The sequence below is a fragment of the Spea bombifrons genome, chromosome 8 (assembly GCF_027358695.1).
Source record: "Spea bombifrons isolate aSpeBom1 chromosome 8, aSpeBom1.2.pri, whole genome shotgun sequence".
In the NCBI taxonomy this organism is placed as follows: domain Eukaryota; kingdom Metazoa; phylum Chordata; class Amphibia; order Anura; family Pelobatidae; genus Spea; species Spea bombifrons.
This window is the reverse complement of record NC_071094.1, coordinates 33,790,820-33,812,048: the sequence shown is the minus strand read 5'-3', so window position 1 is coordinate 33,812,048 and position 21,229 is coordinate 33,790,820. Positions and strand designations below refer to the sequence as shown.

General features: G+C 40.7%; 1 protein-coding gene across 1 annotated transcript in view; it reads right to left on the bottom strand.

Moving 5' to 3' along the window:
* The window catches only part of GPC4 (glypican 4), a 41,545-nt gene extending 40,050 nt beyond the window's left edge, over positions 1-1,495 (bottom strand). The window contains exon 1 of the mRNA XM_053473451.1: positions 1,023-1,495. Coding sequence (XP_053329426.1) covers positions 1,023-1,182 — 160 coding nt within the window. The 5' untranslated portion in view covers positions 1,183-1,495. The remainder of the gene's footprint in view (positions 1-1,022) is intronic.
* Between the last annotated feature and the right edge of the window lie 19,734 nt (positions 1,496-21,229).

Below are 21,229 nucleotides of genomic sequence, written 5' to 3'. Positions count from 1 at the left end.
TGTACAGAGATTTGAACCAAGTACTAAAAAAGGCTGAATGATAAACGTCATTTACAAGCAGTAAACGACACAGATTTGTTAATCGCAGCAGCGCATCGTGTGATTTCCTAACCTATATCTTGATGGTAAACGTGGCTTCTACCTACATAAAAGTACCGGGTCGAGGGCGAGTTACCGTGCCAAGTACTAGAAAGCGACCGCAATCATACCAGTCACTGAAGAGGAAATGCACTTAATGGACTTCTTACAGCTGACTCAATATAACCCAGGGGGCCGAGCCTACCCCGATCTGGGTAATTAGGTATCAGAGATCATAGGGGTCTCAAGCTTGGGCAACCCAAGGGTGGGCAACTTAATGTGGGACATGGCAGCCAAATGAAAGGAAGGTTAGGAGTGCTGGATGTGCCTATAGACATCAACATAACATAGCAGAGAATGGAGTCAGCTGTTAAATAATAATAAAAGTCCCTGGTTTAGCCAGGAATATTTCGGAAGTAATTCCAATAACCCCCAGACAGGGTGATGGGAGTGGCGACCCAACAACTGCTGACCGGGGACTTCTTTTTCCTATGTCCCCGAGTCACTCTCCACAGCTGCCCCCAGGGGCTCAGAGTTTTGCCCCTTCTTACCTGGCCCCACATCCAGTAAGGGAGGGGGATGGATCTGCCTTCTCCCGGCACCCTCCTCTTCCCCAACCTACCCAGGGCTACTAACAAGCGGAGGTACTGTGCAGATCCAGCTAACTGCACGGCAGGCCCGCGGTGTGGCCCCGATCACAGGCACATGGAGCCCTGCTATAAGGTTTAAGGAGGGGGGGGGTTGCCTTCCTCACCTCCTATTGTTTGCTCCACACCAGTCCACGCATTACCCACTCACACTGAGCTGTGAATCAGGTTAACCCTTACCCTGCCAGGCCACACAAAAACACCCCCCCCCGGGCCCTTTCATTCTGATAAAACTACACGACCCAAAACCCATACCCCTCACCCCCCATAAGACCCCCGGACTCCGGATCCACTCACCGTTGATCTCATGATAGGGAGCATCGTTCTGGTTGAAACCCTTGGAGATGTAAAGTCTCCGGACCTCCGTGCAACTTTTGGTCTTCAGATCAGCCCAGACGGAGAGGCAGCAAACTGCTAAAGTGCAAAGAAGCAGAGGCGAGAGAGCCATCCGGGCCATGGCGAGCGAGAAACTCACAAAGGGTGCGAGACGGCGGGGGTCCCGTGAATTGCAGGGAGAGGAGGAAAAAGGCGATGAGACAGAGATGATAGCGACGAATGCAGCGCTTCCTTGCGGCTTCGGCTCGCCTAGGGCTGGCTCTCAGTCTGTGGCTCACACAAGGCGACCTCTACTTGCCAGAAGAAGTTTGCAAAGTGCCGTGGAGCCCGTGGCTCTGCCCCCGCTGCCGCCTCCTGATTGATTGGCCGGAGCTCTGCGCTCTGCAAACTTGTCCCCCTCCTCCTCCGCCTCCAGCTGCTCCAGTTCGTGTCCGGGGCGCACTGCGTAAAGACCTGGCACCAGGCGCTGGGCGCACGGCAAAACCAGGAGCGTGGAGCGCATGTGCAGACGGAGTCGGGAGCCGGCATGGAATGTGGGGCTGGAGGGAGGGGCTGGGGTGCTCAGCTGTTAACCCCTGCAGGGATCGTTACACGGCGTGCACCAGAGTAACAGCTTAACCCTAACACTGAAATCCGGTGACTGAGCCAACTAGCCAAGTATGAATTATGAAACCCAGATTTATTACTCAGTTACATAAATGATGTCAGGCACAATCCGTGTCTAAAATCGGGAGGACAGAGTGTTACAATTGCCCCTCTTCCCCCCATGGGGTACAATGTAGAGCTGCCACTGGTTATGCCTGATGGGTGCCATTCGTGGCCCCTGGTTCCACGGCCCGTGGTGGACACGGTTAGGACACGGTTACTGTGTATCTGCTCTCACTGGGCTTTTTCATTTATATTTATGAACAACACTAGCATTTCGACACCCTGCGATCAGGGTAAGGAGGAACGGCCTACTAAACTTCAGCGCTTAGGATATGAGATGGTGAGATTGAGATGGTCTCAGGCACCATGGGAGCAAGATACAACACTTTTGCCTTTTTGTGGCCTACAAGGGTGGTACATAAGTGGAACAGCTTCCCAGCACAAGTGGTAATTAGGGACTTTAAACATGCATAGGACAGGCGAGACCAAAAACAGACCCACAACATTGTGAGGTGTGCAATTAGACTTCTAAAGTGCTGTATCTTTAGACTGGCAGCAGACCAGATAGGCCATCCGGCACACAAGGCAAATGACCGGTGAACCACTGGCTAATACTGCCACGCTATTACCCACTCCGCCGCGTGGTGCCCAGCCACACGCTAGGTGAGTATTAAGGCAAGTGTGCGGCTGCACGTATCCAGCCTTCAGCCGCAGTTATACCATCAGGCGGCCGCTGGCCTTAAAGTGCCAGGGTTGCAGCCCCCAGCCTTCCCAAGCCTACATTTTTACGTAAAATACTCTGTAGAGGCCCCTTTCTTAAGTTGATGGCGCGTTAGCGTGTTTATGGAGCCATTGTGTCAGGCGAGTGGACTGGGGATGCCGAAGCGACACGGGCCATTTAAGGCCAGCGGCCACTAAATCCGTAAGTGAGCCCTAAAGCTGTATGTGAGAGCAGGCATGTTATGCTTTTATGCTCACATAGTGTGGGCCGGGTGTATACAGCCGGTGGCCACAGACTGTAGCACCCAATCTGCAGTTTGGCTAGATAAGAAATGATGTTGGCCGGCGGTGAACCAGATGGCCAGTGCGGGCCTTAACTCTTCCTTTTACGCCTCAGTAGCTGAGAATCTAGAAAGCTCCATTTATCGAAATAATAATTTGTATTTGGGGAAAAATCTTCCTACTTACTCCTTAGATGGACCGGTCCAAAATGGACCGAAATAATTAACTCTATGTTACCCGGCACAGAGTGCGGCACACACACAATTTAACATTCACCAATCTCTTAGAAGGGCCGGTTGCAGAAAACAGTAATAGAAACCAGACGGGGTAGGTAGTTTTTATTCAAGTGCTGCCCTGTCTGGCATGGAAGATCTTAAACCTTTAATCACGTCCATTACCTAAAGAGAAGCCACCAGAGCATTACTCCACAGCACAAAAGGAACGCCGGAGAAGTGGAAAAAGCAACCATGAGGTCATCACCAAATAATTATGACAACCTCTAATGCTGCCTCGGGCCCGGTTCTCGGTGCGTGCCATTCTAGGAATTACTCACAGGACAAATACTTCAACGGGGCTGGGAAACTTGAACGACAGATCCTATCATGCTAAGCCAGATTCCTGAAAGTGCCATAGACCCAACGCTTCAGTTTCCCATAACCCACGAGTGGGAGATATCACCTTTACCTGACTGTTGACTTTCTAAGACAGAAGTTGTTTTTGCTGCACAAATTAAGACTCGTGATTTATGATCTCCCTTAGGGCGAGATTGGGCCTGGGATAAGACTCTGGAAGCGTTTGTTTGTCATCCCCAGTATGCAGTCTGCTTGTTTCAGACAGAGACTTTATGTTTGCGAATCATGTGAGGCATTTCCTTATTCTTCCGGGCAGCCAGTAACTCGCATTCCGCTGCTTTCCCAACGTACGGATATTTCATTCCAACGGAATTGTGGCTTTGGAAGAAGTATGCTGTGCGGTCTCATTGTGCGTTCTAAGTTCATGGACCAAAGGTTACAATAGTTTACGAATAGGTAGTTGCCTGGTGTGCCTCATGTTTTAAGGAAAACTTATAACGCAATGATTTTTAGCTTTAAAAATCTGTTTCCTATTAAGAGTTGAACGTTGGATATTTCTACCCAGCAAGCCACAAAGAAGATGTATCAGAAGTATACAAATTCCCTCCTCACTATGTTTCTGCGTTTTCTCCTAAAGTAACTAACTTCATTTATTATTCATAGCTAGGGTTTATAGATTTTGTGTTGTAATCCATGTAATTGCTAAACTTGAGGGACGTTGTGGCAAAACATGGCAAAACTTAGCCTTTCTCATCAATCGTCTGCCCTGAACTCATCTTCTGTCCACAGTTATAAAGGTTGCCTGACTCAATCGACAACAATCAGCAATATAACAATAAGGAAGAGAAAATGTAATAGGGAGGAATGATCATATTGACTTGTGTTAATGTTATTGTTGATCTTGTATTTTGTCAGTTTTAAAGTTATTGTTAACCCCCCCATTGTAATAGCACCCTATTAGTAGAATGTAACATGCACACTAGCACACATATTTACACACACTAACACAAATGTACACACTCATCCTAACACACATGTTAATACACACTCCAACATACACTTACACATAAACATTAATGTTAACGCACTCATCCTAACACACACACTCCCTCATATATATTGATGCATACACACTCACACATACACTCTTACTAACATACATACATACATGTATACTCCCTCCCTTACCCTCTTTTTCACTCACTCACTCACTCACTCACTCATTCACTCACTCAATCCTGCTGCATTCCCACTTCTGTGAGTGGCCCGGCCCAAACCTTTAAGAACTATTTCGGACCGACCCGGGGAGCAATTGCCCATCCACAAGTTAAAGGACCTCTCCAGATGTATTTTCACGTTATGTGTGTATTGGCAGGCCTGGGCTGGGCCGGTACTTGATGACGTCTTCCACATGCTTGCTGCTTGCATGGAAGGTCCTGTAGTGTACTGCCACCTTGATATACACAGCCCCGTGTGGGAAAAGTGTATCCTGCCAAAGATCCCACATTCATCAAACATTGGCTTCTGGCCTTAAAGCTCCAGTGCCTGTTTTATAATCCATTCTGCACGGACTACAGTTCATTTTACTGCAGCCATTATTAATTTATTGAAGTTAGAAAATTAGACTTCTGTCTCTTTTAACTCCACCCCCTGCTGCCTCTTCTGAAAGCAGGAAGCATTCATGAGTACACTTCTTGCACATGCTCAAAAGAACTCCCATTCTACTCAATGGGAGCCAACCTCCTATGGAAATCAATTTTACGTCCGCCGGCCACTCACATATATGCTATCTGAGCACCAGCACTTGCTAACGTAAATGCAATTGGCTGCTGCTTTGGTGACCCCAGTGTTTGTGTTTGTGCAGCGCTGAAGGACCATTTGACTTATTTTAAAGTGTATAGAATGTGGATTTATAGAATGTTTTTCAAAAAGCCAGTTTGCTGGTATGTTAAATTGATTATTTGTGGGGGGGTTATAGTCTAGTTTAAAGATCAGGTGTTATCAGTAGATACAAATGTATATATGGTTCTTGGAAAAGTCTGATAACTTATTGCAACACTATCATTTGGATAAGCTGAAGCATTATTTATTTAATTTAAGTACCCAGCACCAAGCAACTTTATTAGATACCAAGAGCCTGTGTATGATGTCATATCATCTTAGCAGTGAGGACAGTGGCCAGAGAGGGTTTGGATAGAAGTTCTAGCCTAGGTCAGACGAAGGGCAGCACCCAAGGTAAATACATCACTGATGTGTATATAAATTATCCGCGACTCACCTGCAAATCACCATTGAGTAGATAAATTCTGAGTGTGTATGCCTTTGCCGTATTATGCATACACTAACCGAGCTGCGAGGAGCAACGCAAGAAAGACGAGCTAAGAAGGCAAATGAGTGACTTATCAACCTCACTGTTGTCCTTTAAGTACCCTTACTTCCCGCGAGGGTACTCAGCCATTATCTTCCGCGGGCTTCATCTGAGGAGGCCTGGCCACCTGCCCAGACATGGCTGCCTGCACGTTTAAGGGAAATATTTGGCTGATCCCTCGTTAAAGAAAATATCATTTCCCAGACAGTAGAATGCTGCGTAATACAGTAAAACTTTATTATTAAGCAAATAATAGCAATCAGTGTCTGTAAGTAGATCCCATTTAAATGGATATAAGTTCTTTTCATTTTTTAGGCCAATACTGTGCCTTTAATTTTAGTCTCCAAATGATCTGGTTGTTTTAGCAGCTGTTTGGAAAGGGGCTGTTAGCTAATCAGCGTACTGAAAAGGCAGTATTGTCTTGATAAGTTTGTTCCATTATGTGCTGATAACACAATGCTCACGCTATTGTACTTTGTCACAACTTTAATTGCTGAACCAATGTTTGCTCCATTCAAAAGTTCTGGTGAAAGAGAACAATAGAATAAGCATGGTAAGTAGGATGACTTTATTTATTTATTTTGTTAACAGATGTGCTTATTTTATTTTTATCCCGGGAATCATCTGTTTCCAAAATCAATCTCAATTTGTCCCTTTAATTGCCTGTTCGTTGAAATAAAGAGAACTCATAGAAGAGAATGATTTGATATTTGAAATATCATGTCGCAGAAGAAAATAGTAGATATCGCTGATTTTCATTTCTCTTAAATATCTTAGTATTCTGCATATAACGACTTCTCTAGGTTTGTCAGATTTTCAGGTTACTGATATATTCTCTAATATTTTCCAGAAAAACTAATACACAGATATATGGATCTTAGCAAACTTTATTAGGACTCGAATGATACAGTGGAGAACCAGACAGTTCCATGGATGAATACTATATCTAATGGCCCTTGATTCAGTTCTCCCCAATAAAAAGGACCCAGTGAGGGCTGGTGTACATCTGGGAAAAGTCAATGAGTTATTTTTTTCCATTCAGTTTATTGATCATGGAGGTAATTGAAGGTTCTCTAGCCTATAAGAGTTGGCTCTTAACCAGATCTATGTTATTAAATACTAATGCATGTATAGATAATTAGAAAAAACATTTTTATTCTTCACTCATTTCCTAGCCCCGTTAGCAGTGAGGGACAGGAGACCGTTTGATGGTGGCAATCATGACATTAAGTAACTCGTTTATGTCCTGTGGCCTGACGTGTGTGTAGAGGTGGGTTTTGGGTGATATAGATTTAGGTTCACTTTAAGCATCCCGAAGATTTTTAAGCATGAGGTTGAGTTACAAAGATGCAGCTGAACACCAGAACATAACTATGATAAGTTTTTTGATGATTTGTAACTACTTGCTTATTGATCTACTGGGCAGGAGTTTGAGGACATGCCAGTAGCCTCTTAAAGGTGACACTCGGCTATTATCTGCAGTAAACGGCTTATGATGGCTACAATGGGCCCTTTAATGAAGTTCCTGCTTGTCGAGTAACAACCCAGAGGAGGAATGTTAGCCCATTTTTATTTTGTCCAGGGCAAGTAGAAAGGGCATTTTCCCTCAAGTAACACAACTGTTGTACCACAGCTGTCAGTATTATCAACATCTAAATCATGTCAGTACATGGCAATTAGCCCTTGGCTTACTCACCTTAGCACCCCGGACTACTAGATAGAAGTAAACCCTGGTTCACTGTGTTGGACAAAAGAGAGTCTGGTGATAAGGGCACGGAAATGGAAATAGAAAAGGCATAGTAATGTCAACAAACGATGACTAATACTCCTTTTTAGGTCTTTAATGACTCGGTGTCAACCGACTATATCAATCAGACCAATAGCACATATCTGTTATATACCCCGGGGTACAGAACTATTCCTGGCATTAGTGAAGAACTGCAGGGTACAGGTAGAGCCGCATTACTGCGAAATGGAAAGTTCAAGCATCAGAAAAAAATCACAGTGTATGTCCGATAAGCTAGCATATTAAAATTATAAATGTATATAATGATGATGTATGATCACTGCTGTCTCTCACATTGTGATAAGTAATAATTTGGGTGGTTTTTTTGGCATTTAACAATGTTTTAGAATTTCCTGTTACAATTATATGGAATATATATATATATATATATATATATATATATATATATATAATATAATTTTTTTTATTATTATTATTTTTATATATTATGTTATATCACATATACCATAATATTTTTTTGCAAGTAAATGGCAATGACCATTCTATTCTGAGTGTTTATCATAAAATCAGCACAGGGAGTCTATGGGCTTCAGGTTTTTTTTTTTTTTTTACATTAATTAACCTGACGTATACGCACCGTGTAAATTGTTGGTTCTATATAAATAAATGATAACAACCATATTACTAAATGCATCAAGAGACTAGGTAATATACTGTATACAATATGGTGACCAAATGGCCCCTCTTACTGTGGACATTTATGAATATAAGCCCTCGCTGTCCTGTTTGATTTACAGGGGGCCATGTGGTCATCCCAGTATAAGGAAACACTAGGATGTTTAAAAAGTGTTTGATGTGGAGTTTGTGCCTGAATTGTAAAGGGAATTGAATGAGGAGGACCATGTAATTACCAGTGGCAGAGCTGACCTTCATTGGAGGCCACCAAATCCCTGACCAAGTCCTTCTTCTGTTTGCCACCCCTCCAGATCCTAACCCCTATTCTTTCTACAGGCAGCATCTGTTCAACATTCCTTGCTAATCCCCCATTTTCCCTTTAGCAAGTCCAAAAGAGGCAGGGGACAGGGCTTATGGAATGAAAGTCTTGCAAGTAGGGGAACTGCTGTCAGGACCAAAATGCTGCAGGGCATGCATTTAAAAAGTTGTTACTCCAAATTGTGATTTACAACCCCGTTCTAAATTGATGGAAATCTCTATAAGCACCCTATTGGAATTTAACAATGGTTCTAGACTATCTCCAAATGTTATCAGTGATTACCTTTTTTACTTTGTAAGCCATATAAGCAGGAGAAACGGCACAAATTTACATGTTTCCCACCGACTTGCTGTAATGTGTATTTGATTTTCCTTTCAATTTTTTGTGTCTCTTGATTTATTTTCGATGTACTCTTAATCAATAATAGCATACTACAGACAAGGAGTGGTGCCACGAATCTGGGAAAAAGGATATATATATATATATATATATATATATATATATATATATATATACACACACACACACACACACTGGGGATGAGATCTAAGCTACACGAGGATAACGTTTTGAAATATCTAAATAATAATAGTTTCTAGTTATATAAACCTTTAGGGTTAACCCATTGTACAGCACTATGGACTACGATGGTGCTATATAAAACAATGAATAATATCACCCTTAAAAGGGGGGCATTAGCCACTAGGGACTTTGTTTAGATGGATCTCAGGCTGGGATGAAGGACAAAACTGGAAACCCTTAGACAAAACATTAAGTGCACTCTCTATTATATGAAGCAAATAGACCTTAGCAGGTTTAATGGCAACAACTAATCAGTGCCTGCTTCTGTGCCACATGACAACTACGTGTTGGGAGAACATTTTTATTATTATTATCATCATGTAAAATGGAAATCTCTTGAATATTCAGCCATACTGTGAAGTTTGTAATGATACATTTAGTGGAATTTCACCTTTAAAATTTACCTCTTTTTTTTAATATAATTTTGTACATTTTCCTGTTTTATGTATGTTAACAGGAAAACCGCCCAATGTGTATATGGTGGAAGTATCCTGGTTTACTTCCAGTTCTCTGGATGTGGGTGATTATTGGCCCTCGTATAGCATTAGTGGCATCCGATTCCTTTTCTGGCTGTCTTTCTTAGAGTGAGGGGAGGAGATGGGAAGATAACATCAGAAAAGTCATTGTTATTCTAGTTGTGACTTCTTAGCGCGTTTGAGAAGGACCTTTTGTTTCTATAAATCCAACTCATGTAATGGACTACTTACTATGTCCTGTTTACCTAATGTACGGTGCTGGGGATTATGATGATTGTATTGTGATTTTGACAACATAAATATGTTAAAAATTGTGACCGCAACAGTTACTGATTACTCTAATTCTTTTTATATGTCCCCATGTGTCTCAAGTGTTACCTTTTATTTGTAGGTTGTGTGAGCACTGTGCAGCACGGTCTTATCTATTTGTATGTAAATAACTAAGTATTCAGTCTCATTTTGGATGGAAGTGTTTTTAAGTTAACCGTTTGTGTGTCTGGGATAACCAAACGATTCATCCCATGTGTAAGGTAATTCATCTGAGACATGCATGAAGCTTCCATCCAGGGATTTTTTGTTTGATGATCTAAAAGTGTTTGAAGGGAGTCTAATGTAGCGTGTTAGTGAATTCCAAATGTAGGCTGTAGTACAAGAGGATGTGTATAACATTTTAAAGGAACCACGGTCAGTTGAGGAAAGAAAAGGAAACAAGGATATTAAGGCTGATCTATTGGAAGGAAAGGGGAGAAAACGTCGTTTGGAGTCGATGGGTTAAAATAAGTCTGCGTCAGAATTTTCAGAGGCGATGGAGAATAATTAATGAGAATGTTAAGTTAAGGACTCTCAAAGATGTCTGATCTATAAAGCTAAAAATGTGGACCCGTTAGTGTGATAATACACCGGCATGATTTAAGGCCCATCGCCTTGTTGCAAACATTTAAAAAAAATTCCCAGGGACACTTACTTGAAACTCTACCACACCGTCTGTCTCAAAGCTCCACTCACCCTGTGCAACCTACATAATTAGCATAATTTGCCCCGCCTACTCATTATGGTGCTTATTAAATCACCAACACTACATATATCCATGGTATGTGGTAAATACATCTGCAGTCAGCATCTCAAAGGACTATTTTATTTAATTTAAAACAATACTAAATAAATAGTGCTTCTCGGTTAAATATATATTAGACTAAAACATTCTAGTCCATTCAGGCCCCAAACAGTAATATTATGGATATACTGTCAAAATGCACACACATAAACACACATAAACTGCCCTGCCCATACACAAGCACATTCACGCACACATTCATACACACACTTTCAAAATACAAACACACTCTCTCTCCACTACCCCTCCCCTATGTCTTTATCTATCTTCTTTATCTCATTTATTCTTTATCTCTCCCTGTCTCCTTATCCCTCCCTTTCTCCCTATCTCTCTTCTTTTTCATTATCTTTTTCCCTTTCTTACCTCCTCTGGCATTTCTCTTTACCTCTCCCTTTCTCACAATCATCTACCCTTCTTCAATTCTCTGGTGGGAACACGAGGTCTGTTTCACTGCTCCCTTGCGGTGTGCTGTGGCGTCAGTGCTGAGGGCCGGGACATGACGTCATGTCCTGGCGCTCGGCATCAATCGCAGGCACACAGTGCAGGGACAGACCTCATGCTTCCTAAATCTTGTGCCAGTTAAAAGGAGATCTGTGACCTCCTCAACCAGCCCTACTCCTTGGGCGGCGGGCCCTCTGATTAGGGTGCCCTAGGTGACTGCCTTGGCCACCCGCTTAAGTAATTTCTCCTCTACTTTCATTATGTGGATAGTCTTTATAAGGATCAGTGCATACACGGAATTGAACTTCAGGATAAGACATTAATAAAGTAGTTCTGAAAAGAATATTTTGGTAAAATACTTCTTAAGATTTATTATCATTTATTATTATTATTACAAAATAAAAAGTAAATGCTATAGTTAGCTGTGAAAGTGACAGTTTCCCTTGAAGCCACAGCTGTGCTTCACTTTAGAGACACAGAGGAAAGCCGCGCTCCGTGCCCGGGCTCTGGGTAGTAAATTCTTCGGTGATGGGACTTAGGGCTGCAGACATGATGTCAGAGAGCGCAGGAAGCGAGCCAGCTCCCCGACACAAGCAGCTTGATGAATGGATGCCTGGCCCATCGTTGGCCATTTTACTCCTAAAGCACCGGCACAGACAGCCATAAATTTCTGAATACTACCACACTCAGTAACAAGCCATTAATACATTATAGATTATTCCAGTTTTTTATTCCAGCTCAGTGCGTATTTTATGGTGGGTTATTAGTATGCTGTTAAGCTGGCAACTGTAAACTGAGTTTATTACCGGTTATATATAATTCTTCTAATCAAAACACAACCAGTAATGTAACTTTTTTCCATTTACGGATCAATAAAGCCATTGCTGCTGTTTCTTATGGTCCCCGGCTACCCATCTCCAACCTAATACCACCATTTTAATGCAAACTTCACCCATCCCTTCTGATTCTAATCATTCTTTATCTTTTCCGTCCCGTATTTATTAAGGACACAGTGGAGGGCCACCAGCGGCCCATTAGATGTTGCCAATATGCACCAAACTGTGCAGGTCACCAATATAGTTTCATTATATTGCAACTAAGAGTTCCTGGATGACCAAAACCCATGGAAATCAACTCTATGGATAATTCTGACCCGTCCCAGGAGAGTAATTTGTTTAAAATATGCTAATATATTTATTTTATTAATTTCCATGGGTTTTGGTCATCCAGGAACATATGATGTTGAGGGTCTCCTCTAACCAGATACCTCCCTTATGCTATCGAAATGAGGATCTATAACATAGTAAAACAATTAAGAATAATTATCAAATAAGCAATGTTTGGGCTTCACTTAGTCTAAAAAACATAGAAACATAGAATTTGACGGGAGATAACAACCATCCAGCCCATCTAGTCTGCCCATTTTTCCTGATGTAAAGACCTTGATCAGTCCTCGATCTTGTCTAAGATTCAGGAAAACTTTATGCCTATCCCATGCATGTTTAAATTCCCTCCCTGTATTAGCCTCTACCACTTCTGCTGGGAGGCTGCTCCACTTATCTATCACCAAGTTCAGCTGCTGTCTATGGGGTTTCCAAATAAATCAGCAGTTCCAAATCCAGGGATTTAATCTAGTTTGCATAATTTCCTGTTCCAAGAAAACCATTTAGGTGTGACCAAGCATACTTTCCTAGGAAAACTCGGCAAATCTGCAAAGAGAATAGGACTCCTCTGGTACAGTAGAGAATATCTGCAAGTAGGCAAGTTTGTCGTCTCTATAAAGCTGCAAGCTACAGAAACAATACAAAATTATTCACATTTTGCCACACCTCAAAATAAAATATGAATATTAATAAAACAATCCAATAGCATTAATGTTGCAACTTGTTGCGGACTCTGTAGCCCTACCTCTATACAAATATTTTTGACTCTCTAATAGCCTCCAGTGTTTTATATCTCAGCAGTGATATATCCCGTAGATGATTGATTCGATTTTTTTTTTATATAACCAGCATAATTATAAACATGTCTGAAATGTTATTAACATACGCAAAATCATGTTGAGCCAGACCACAATATCTAAACTGGCTTGTTCAGCTTGTTGCTGTAAAGTTAAATGTGGGATGTACTCAACTCAATAAATCATCACCTAATATAAAAAATACATTCTGATACATTTGTTCCCATGATGCCATCCATTAATCACAGTATCTTCTACATCTAACACATTACATAACATATTATTATACATAATAAACAGTCATACACATATACCCACATCACCCTAATCCACCTAAAGGCATTGGGAGGAGATTAGTTTATATCCTTCTAAAATGTTTGTTTTATTCCCAAAGATTATAATTTCTAAACCCGTCATGCTTATCACATCCATGTGGGTTTTTGTGGAGCTTGGTCTGCACTTGCCTTGATACTGTTGCCTATTGTACATCCACGGTAAGTAAGGTATAGGTGGGGTTGAACGTTGCATTGTTTGATTATATTTAAATGGCTCACACAATGTCAGCTCCTTATACAGAATTATACCACAGGTCATAGAACTCTACACTGAAGCACCAATCAAGAATATATTCTATATGATACTATGGTCAATCCAACTGGATTCGTAGATGTGATCTCATAGAGCACCAATAACAAAGATCATAAAGAGAAGTTGTAGATGTGATCTCATAGAGCACCAATAACAAAGATCATAAAGAGAAGTTGTAGATGTGATCTCATAGAGCAACATTAACAAAGATCATAGTTAATAGAAGGTGTAGATGTGATCTCATAGAGCACCAATAATAAAGAACATAGTTTAGAGAAGGTGTAGATGTGATCTCATAGATACATTAAGAAAAGATCATCATTAAGTGAAGTAACGTACAATAATCTTGCAGAAGCAGCATGTAGACAACGTATACCTTGTGAATTGGTGATTTTGAAAGTTGTTGCCCAACTTCCACACCAGTGGTATCTTTGTCAGTGTCTCCCAACCAGTGTGGAAGATCTGCAGCTTTCTTTACACTCTTATGGATAATTGGGTTAAAAACAATGCCAACACAGTGTCGGGTAGAACGTGCTAGAGCAGGATCTCCAAATGAGACTTTGCTTAGAACTTCAAAAACTTGGGGCACCGAAGCAAATCCTGATCCCTGAAACCGCCGCTAATCAGCGGAGCGTATAGCAACCGCGTGGTTTAGTACAGCTGTATTTAAACAGTGCCTCTATTCCCACTTGCCTTAGGTCTCTCTCGCTCTCGTGCCTATGTCTCTTCCTGTCTCGCATTACATGCATGCGGCTGACCTCTTATTCCTAACGGGGAGAAGATAGGTTTTAATATAGTGTGGAAAATATATTCTGAACACATCAAAAAGATATTTTTAATTAGCGCTCTATGTTTTAGGTGATATGAGTTGGAATTATGAAAAGTTCTTTTTATATAAGACGTATATAATACAATGTATTGAGTTATTCTGAGATGATCTGCAGAATCGAAGCTTTCATTTTAATACTTGAAAACCCTCGTTGTTCTGTAGACAGGACAAGAGGTTCTGTGCCGTGAATTGCCGTACACATGCAGGAAAAGGTTATGTGTCGAGCATTTAATTTCAGATTTGCTTGGGTGAAATCTGATACCAAAATGTCACCAAACAGCTTGAACTGGCCCAGGACAGAGATGGCGTTCTTTGTGGACGGTAACATGGGAAGGTCACATATACCAAGGAGATAAAAAGTTTGGAAAAGTGGCCTTTCTCCTATTTCGGAGCTCAGTGTCAGATAATGGACTCATTGGTTACCCAGCTTTTAGTGTAAGGAAGCATTGTGCTCCAGGCTAATCGCCATCCACTCCCTTAATTTGTTTTTAATATGGCAGCGTGTGACACATGGAAAAGTTCAAGCCATTAACTGTTTTTGAGTTAAATGCAAATAAGAATTTTTTTTTAATGTTTTTTTGTTGTATTTTTGTGGTTCATATATCAAATTTGGTGTATAGGCTGTGTGTGTGTATATCCATACAACTATGTAAATTGTGTATACTTTAAAAAAAAAGAAAAAAAAAAGTCAACAGGATTAAGGTCAGAATGTTGTAAAATATTGTGTAGATAACACCTGGTCAAGGAGGGAGACCAAGAGGACTAAATGGGCCAAATGTATCTTATTTGCACTGAAATTTTATGTTTACATTTTTTTTAAAAAAATTGTTATTTGAAGGTTTTGGAATTTAGAAACTTGGACAGAGGTTTACATGACGATGGTGCTAACAGTGACTTAGTTGACGGACAGGCTGTTGACGGACAGTTCATTTGCTCAGTTTAGCGCTGAGGCTAAAATATTTTGGAAATATAAAAGAATCGAGAACAAGAGATAAAAAAAAAATCCTTAAAGTGCATATGACCTGCAACTACAGCTGTTCTAAGCGAGGTTCCAAGAGTCCCGTGGGTTCCAATCCCCAAATGTTGCAGTTCAAGACAGAGACGTATCATTTGATTCCAATTCTAAGTAAACAACTTGCAATAAAGTTTCTCTTACAGTAGAAGACATCTGCAGAAATGGCTCAGTTTGCAGCTGCAAACTTTTCTAATAAAACGGAATCATGGAGGCTGCTGCTGGAAAATGCAATGAACAAAGCAAAATATTGTTTACATGGGATGTTATAAACCAAGATAAAATAAGCACCGTAACATACATATGTCATATATAGATATATACAGTATAAATGTGTGTCTTTTAGGAATTCCGCTGAAATCTTTGTTATAAGGTCAGACCACACTGTCAATTTTTGCTCTTTATCCTACAAGTACTGTTATCAGAGCGAGGAAGGCTTGACATATGTTTGTCATACAGATCTACACATGCGTGTGTACGCCGGCAATAAGTAAGACATCTTGGCTTGTGTTTTAGTTGGTGGATGAATTCTCGAGCTCAAATTGCAGAGCCGGGGGAAGTGCAGGACAGGATATTGCTTCCTTATGGTGGTCAGAGGGCCTTCCTCCTTGGGGCATTCTAACAGATTTTTTTTTCTTTTTTTCAACATCGTCATCGTATATTTTTTTTAAAAAAAATCTTACTTCACACACTGGAATGTAATGCAGATTTAGAATTCAGCTCAGTGTGATTCCATATTTCCGGTTACTTCATTGCCTGGTTGCCCTGAGGTCACGAGATACCATAAAATTGTCCAAGGTTCCCACCAGAACTTGGTTACTTCCTGCTTAATGTAAACATATAAAAAAAAAATTAAAAATGCCACCACATTCATAAATGTCATAGTCCGGTACAAAACTCTCCAATCATGTACTCCTAACAATATGGAAAAAAAATGTAATTTAGGGAAAATGATGGTGAAAGAAAGAGTCTGGCCTTGTAAAGCAGTACTCCCAGGCCGGCTGTCAGTTGGGTGAATTAGCGTCACACGAGGGAGCAGCGTTTTCCTCTTTTTTACTTACTCAGATAGCTAAGGATATATTTTGTATAACTTTGTTACTTTCTTACAGCTGGTGCATGAGACACCAAGATAAGGACACATGCTAACTCCATCAAAATATATTTAATATTCCCTTTTTTTGGTTGGAGTGTCATGTCAGCCAGGACCGGACTGGCGATCAGGCACACCTGAGAAATGTCCGGTGGGACGCTGGCCGATGGCGCCACACGCTCTGCAGCATGCGGCGACAGGCTGGATATGCCCGGCCGCAGAATATACTGTGCACACACATATGTTGGCCGCACTTATGCCATCATGCTGCCTTGGCCTTAAAGTACCAGGGCCATCTTGTCATCACCAGTCTGCTCCTGAAGTCAGTTGTAGTATTATTTGTCTGGGTTTCCGTCCGCATTAGGAATGTGTATCACGTGAAACAGGCATAGAGAGACTGTAAAGCACTAGATGTCTGTTGAGTGAGATCCCTGTCCCCCTTAAGCAAATACTTGTGTTTCAAATGGCTTAGAGCTCTATTTTAATTAATAACATCAAAAGTTGTGCGGAGAAGCATGGACCACTTAATCTTTTAAGAAATGTATGTTCTACAAGCTGTACCTGGAAGGTTATTAGCACAGGGTCAATTGTTTTATTTGACACAGATTTGACAGGCAATGTGTAAATTTCATTTATAGACATTGTAATGCAATATAATACGGACTCCTTTCCCTTACGAAAAATTACTGCAGTTTTTCTGAAGTAATACTGCTATTTTTTGGACATGAAAAAACTGCAATACTGCACTTTTACTGCAGTATTACTGCACATTTACTGCAGTTTTACTGCATTTCTACTTCACTGTACTGCAGTTTTACTGCACATTTACCGCACTTTTTTTTTTATATTGCAAACCTACAGTTGTGCTTCAATGTACTGCAGCTTTATTGCATTTGTACTTCCGTACAAAAATAACTGCAGTAAAACTGCAGTACAGTGAAGTACAAATGCAGTAAAACTGCAGTAAATGTGCAGTAATACTGCAGTAAAAGTGCAGTATTGCAGTTTTTTCATGTCCAAAAAATAGCAGTATTACTTCAGAAAAACTGCAGTAATTTTTTTGTAAGGGTTGTTCCCATCATTATTGCCCTGTAGTGTGACAGATAGCTTTACTAAATGAAAGCTCCAGCTTTCACACTCTCCATGCTCCACCGACATAAACATTTCTTTCAGCCAAACACCAATACTTTTTTTCTTCTTTAATTCAACCAAAATTGTTGTTGTTGTTATGGAACTTTTTAAAAAAATATATTGCCTTGTATATTCCCTTGTCGTGCAGCCCCAAAAGACGAAGACTGAGGACCTGGTATCCACCGTGGCCCTATCATCTTTTGGGGCACCAACTACTGTCCAATGTCCAGTTGTAATCCCCAATGTTTCTGCTAAACACACATAGTTCTGTTCCTGGATATCCTCTTAAAGTGCTTTGTATATACATAAGCATGGCTGGTGAACTACATCTTTAAAAGGTTATTCTGAAGTTGTACAGAATTCAGCGCAGTCTTCACTTTCACAGTTTCGTCTGGCCTGACTAACATCCGAAATGTGTCTGTTTACTGTATGACATGCATAGTTGAAACATGGCAGCTTGCTCATCCTATATCTTCATGTTCATTAGGACGTGCAAGCTAAACAGAATGTGAAGCTGAACAGCTCTGAGCTCCCAGGTCATTGGAGACAACAGACCACCCCATCAGGTCAACGCTTTCAAAATATTTACATTAAATGACACAGAGATTTTTTATGTAAAGCATAGCTTATTCTATGGTTTGGGCATAGGAGGTTTTCCATCTTCCAAATCTAAATATGCTGCCATTAAAACAGATTGTCGGTATTAGTACGGAAAATAATGTATCTCACAACCTACCAGAACAAAGTAAGCCAGGAGGTAGCTCTCCAGCTGTCATTGAACTACATCTCCCATAATCCTCAGTTAATTGTGTGAGGAATCGGAACAAAATATACTTTTTGAAGTCTCAACAACACATTCAATGACATTTGTAGACAAAGCGTAGTAAAGCATGCACAGACAGCAGCTGTACAGGGGCTGCCTGGGAAAAAAACACCATTTTACACTGTAATGCACTGAACTTTTCTCATAGGGGTAGGAATTTGAGTTCATATATTAGATTTTTTCCTGGGTTAGAGTTTATGGTTTTTCCCATAATTGTCTGCCAGCCGTCCGCTAGCTGGACAAAGGCGTGTTGAGGATTACAGGTTTCAATCGTATTAAATTATATAATTGGAATTTTTTCAAAAAAAGTATAGTCAATGACCCCCGAGGCCAGTCCTTATTCTCCAAAAATGGCCGGTCTAACTCACAGGGCTGGGGGTTAGCGGGGTCACACATGAATAATAATTTACCCATCAATTATCTGAACTTAAAATAAAAGTCATAAGATGTAAGTATAAATAAGCTAAATAACTATTAAAAAAACTCGATGTTGAGATAATTAAATTCATCATACATGTAAAAAATCTAAACTCTGGATAAATCGCATCCTGTCCCTCTAGCCTTGAAGCTAATATACACAAGCATATTCCCAACTCCGATCGATCCTTTTCTCCGATCTATTATGCTGTAGCGGGCATACAGCTGGAGAGAACGGCGGTGCTTGCTATGTTAAAGGATACCAAAATCTCAAGGGCCTAAAATGAAAATTGATATCACCGGAGTCCAAAGACAGGATCTTTCAAAGACGACAAGTCCCGATGAATATCCACGTCATACATATATTGTTTATGCTGCCATAACTTTTCCTAATTATACACGTGTGTAGATAAGTGGCTAATTGACCTGAGATATCTGTGGCTGATGATGGCTGCAGACAAAGAATAGTCAAACAAAGCATTTGTGTCTGTCCGCACACCCATTTAACAAAAAGAACAGCCCCGGAATTAAGAATTTATGTAGGGGCTGCATGATGGTGCCTGCTAATGGCCATTGCACAGTAGAGTAGACAGTGTAGGGTGCAATTAGGTACGTAGGTACGACGGCGTAGGGTGCAGATGAGCGACGATGATGATGATGGATTGGATCACTGAATAAACCATATCACATGTAGCAAGGATCCTTGATCCTGATGGGGCACAATGTGTGTTATGACATCATAGTTAGGAGAAACATCTGGGCAGAGCCCCCGCATATGTTCACATAGAGGATTACTAAATGTTGTCCGAAAAACAATATCTCAGACTTCAGGCATGGGAATATTTATCTTATCTGCAGCCATAGAAGAGAATATTTTACAAAATCAAGAAAGTAGGAGTCGCGTATCAAACATGTCCTGTGCGAAAGCGTAATGTTGAGTTGGCGGAGCCTCCCATGTGTTCTTGAAATGGGGTAGAAATATTAACTGCCTAAAACAATAACAAAAGATTAAGGAACAAGATAACATTTACTAATACATTCTCTGAAAACACAGACTATTTTTCTTGGGTTATTTCCTAATAATTTCCATCGCTAAAGATACCTAATAGATTGAGTCCAAATTCTTTCATTTCACACAAAAAAAAAGGGAAAACGTTACAACTTTGCCAGCACTTTTGGTGGAATGTCCAACAAGTTTGAAACAGCATTATTCCTGTTTGTATTGTAAAATAAAAACTATGATATTTGCTTGTAAATGCTTGCTTTTATGGCAGCGTGAAATTGTAAATTAACTGTTTTAATTAAATATAACCATAAAAATATTAAATGCCATATGCTTGTATAGTGTTACTTCGGAGTGTTTGGAAATTGCAATTTCCTTGCATATAATTACCACAAGTGTGTTCCAATTAACCATTTAATCCATGAGCACTTCATTTTAGCTCTGCGAAAAAAACACCCCTGGTTTATGTTTGCATTATGTGTTTTAAGAAAGGTTCCTAAACGTTTCGCCGCTAGAATATAACATTTTGCTCTTTTATTGTATCTTTACCTATTATTAGGATGTATTGAAACATGGTCATTCTTCAGGAGAACAAATGGTATATGGGATGTTGTATTGTTTCATGGTTCCAATGGGGTTGTTTTTATAGTTGGTGATCATGTAGGGCTTGACAGGTCACATCTGTCTTTAAGGGGTGAACTTGGAGAAAGTGTGAGAGAACAGAAGGTTGTCACATGTAGATCCGCGTGGATGATTGCACAGACAAGTCCCTTTAAAAAGCACTCCCAGAAGGAAGGCTATATGGCCAGCAGCTCCTTAGGGGGTCGTAAAGGCCTTAGGGTCCCTGCAATAAGCAAAGCAGAAGAAGGCCTCTACCACGCTAGGAATTACCCAGGTTCCCCCTATAGGTCTTTGGCTCCTTAATTAGTTTTGACAACCTGAGCCGTACTGCTTGCTTCACCGCATTGTACCCTTTGATGAGGCATGAAGATGGAGGAGTTTGCTGTGTTATTGTCTCCTCTCGATCTGTATTTTTGATAGCGAAGCAATGTATTGGGAGGTTGTGTTAAAGGAACTTAACGCATCTCACGGGAGACAAACCCCCATGATGGGGACAGAATACATTCTCGCCTATAGCTGTGATTCACTTTTTAACCCCATCTACACCAGAGGTCGAGAGCTCCTAGGCGGTTTGAGTTCTGACATTCTGCCCATTGACTCTCCTATGTTAAGACATAAAGTGTTTTTTTTTTCCCCAATAGGGGTTCATTAGTTGTTTATTCTACTGGGTTCTTTCAAAGTTTTGTGGGTTCTTTTGGAGGTTGGGGTAGAAATTCCCATTTTTGGACTTTGTCTAGCTCAGTCCTCATG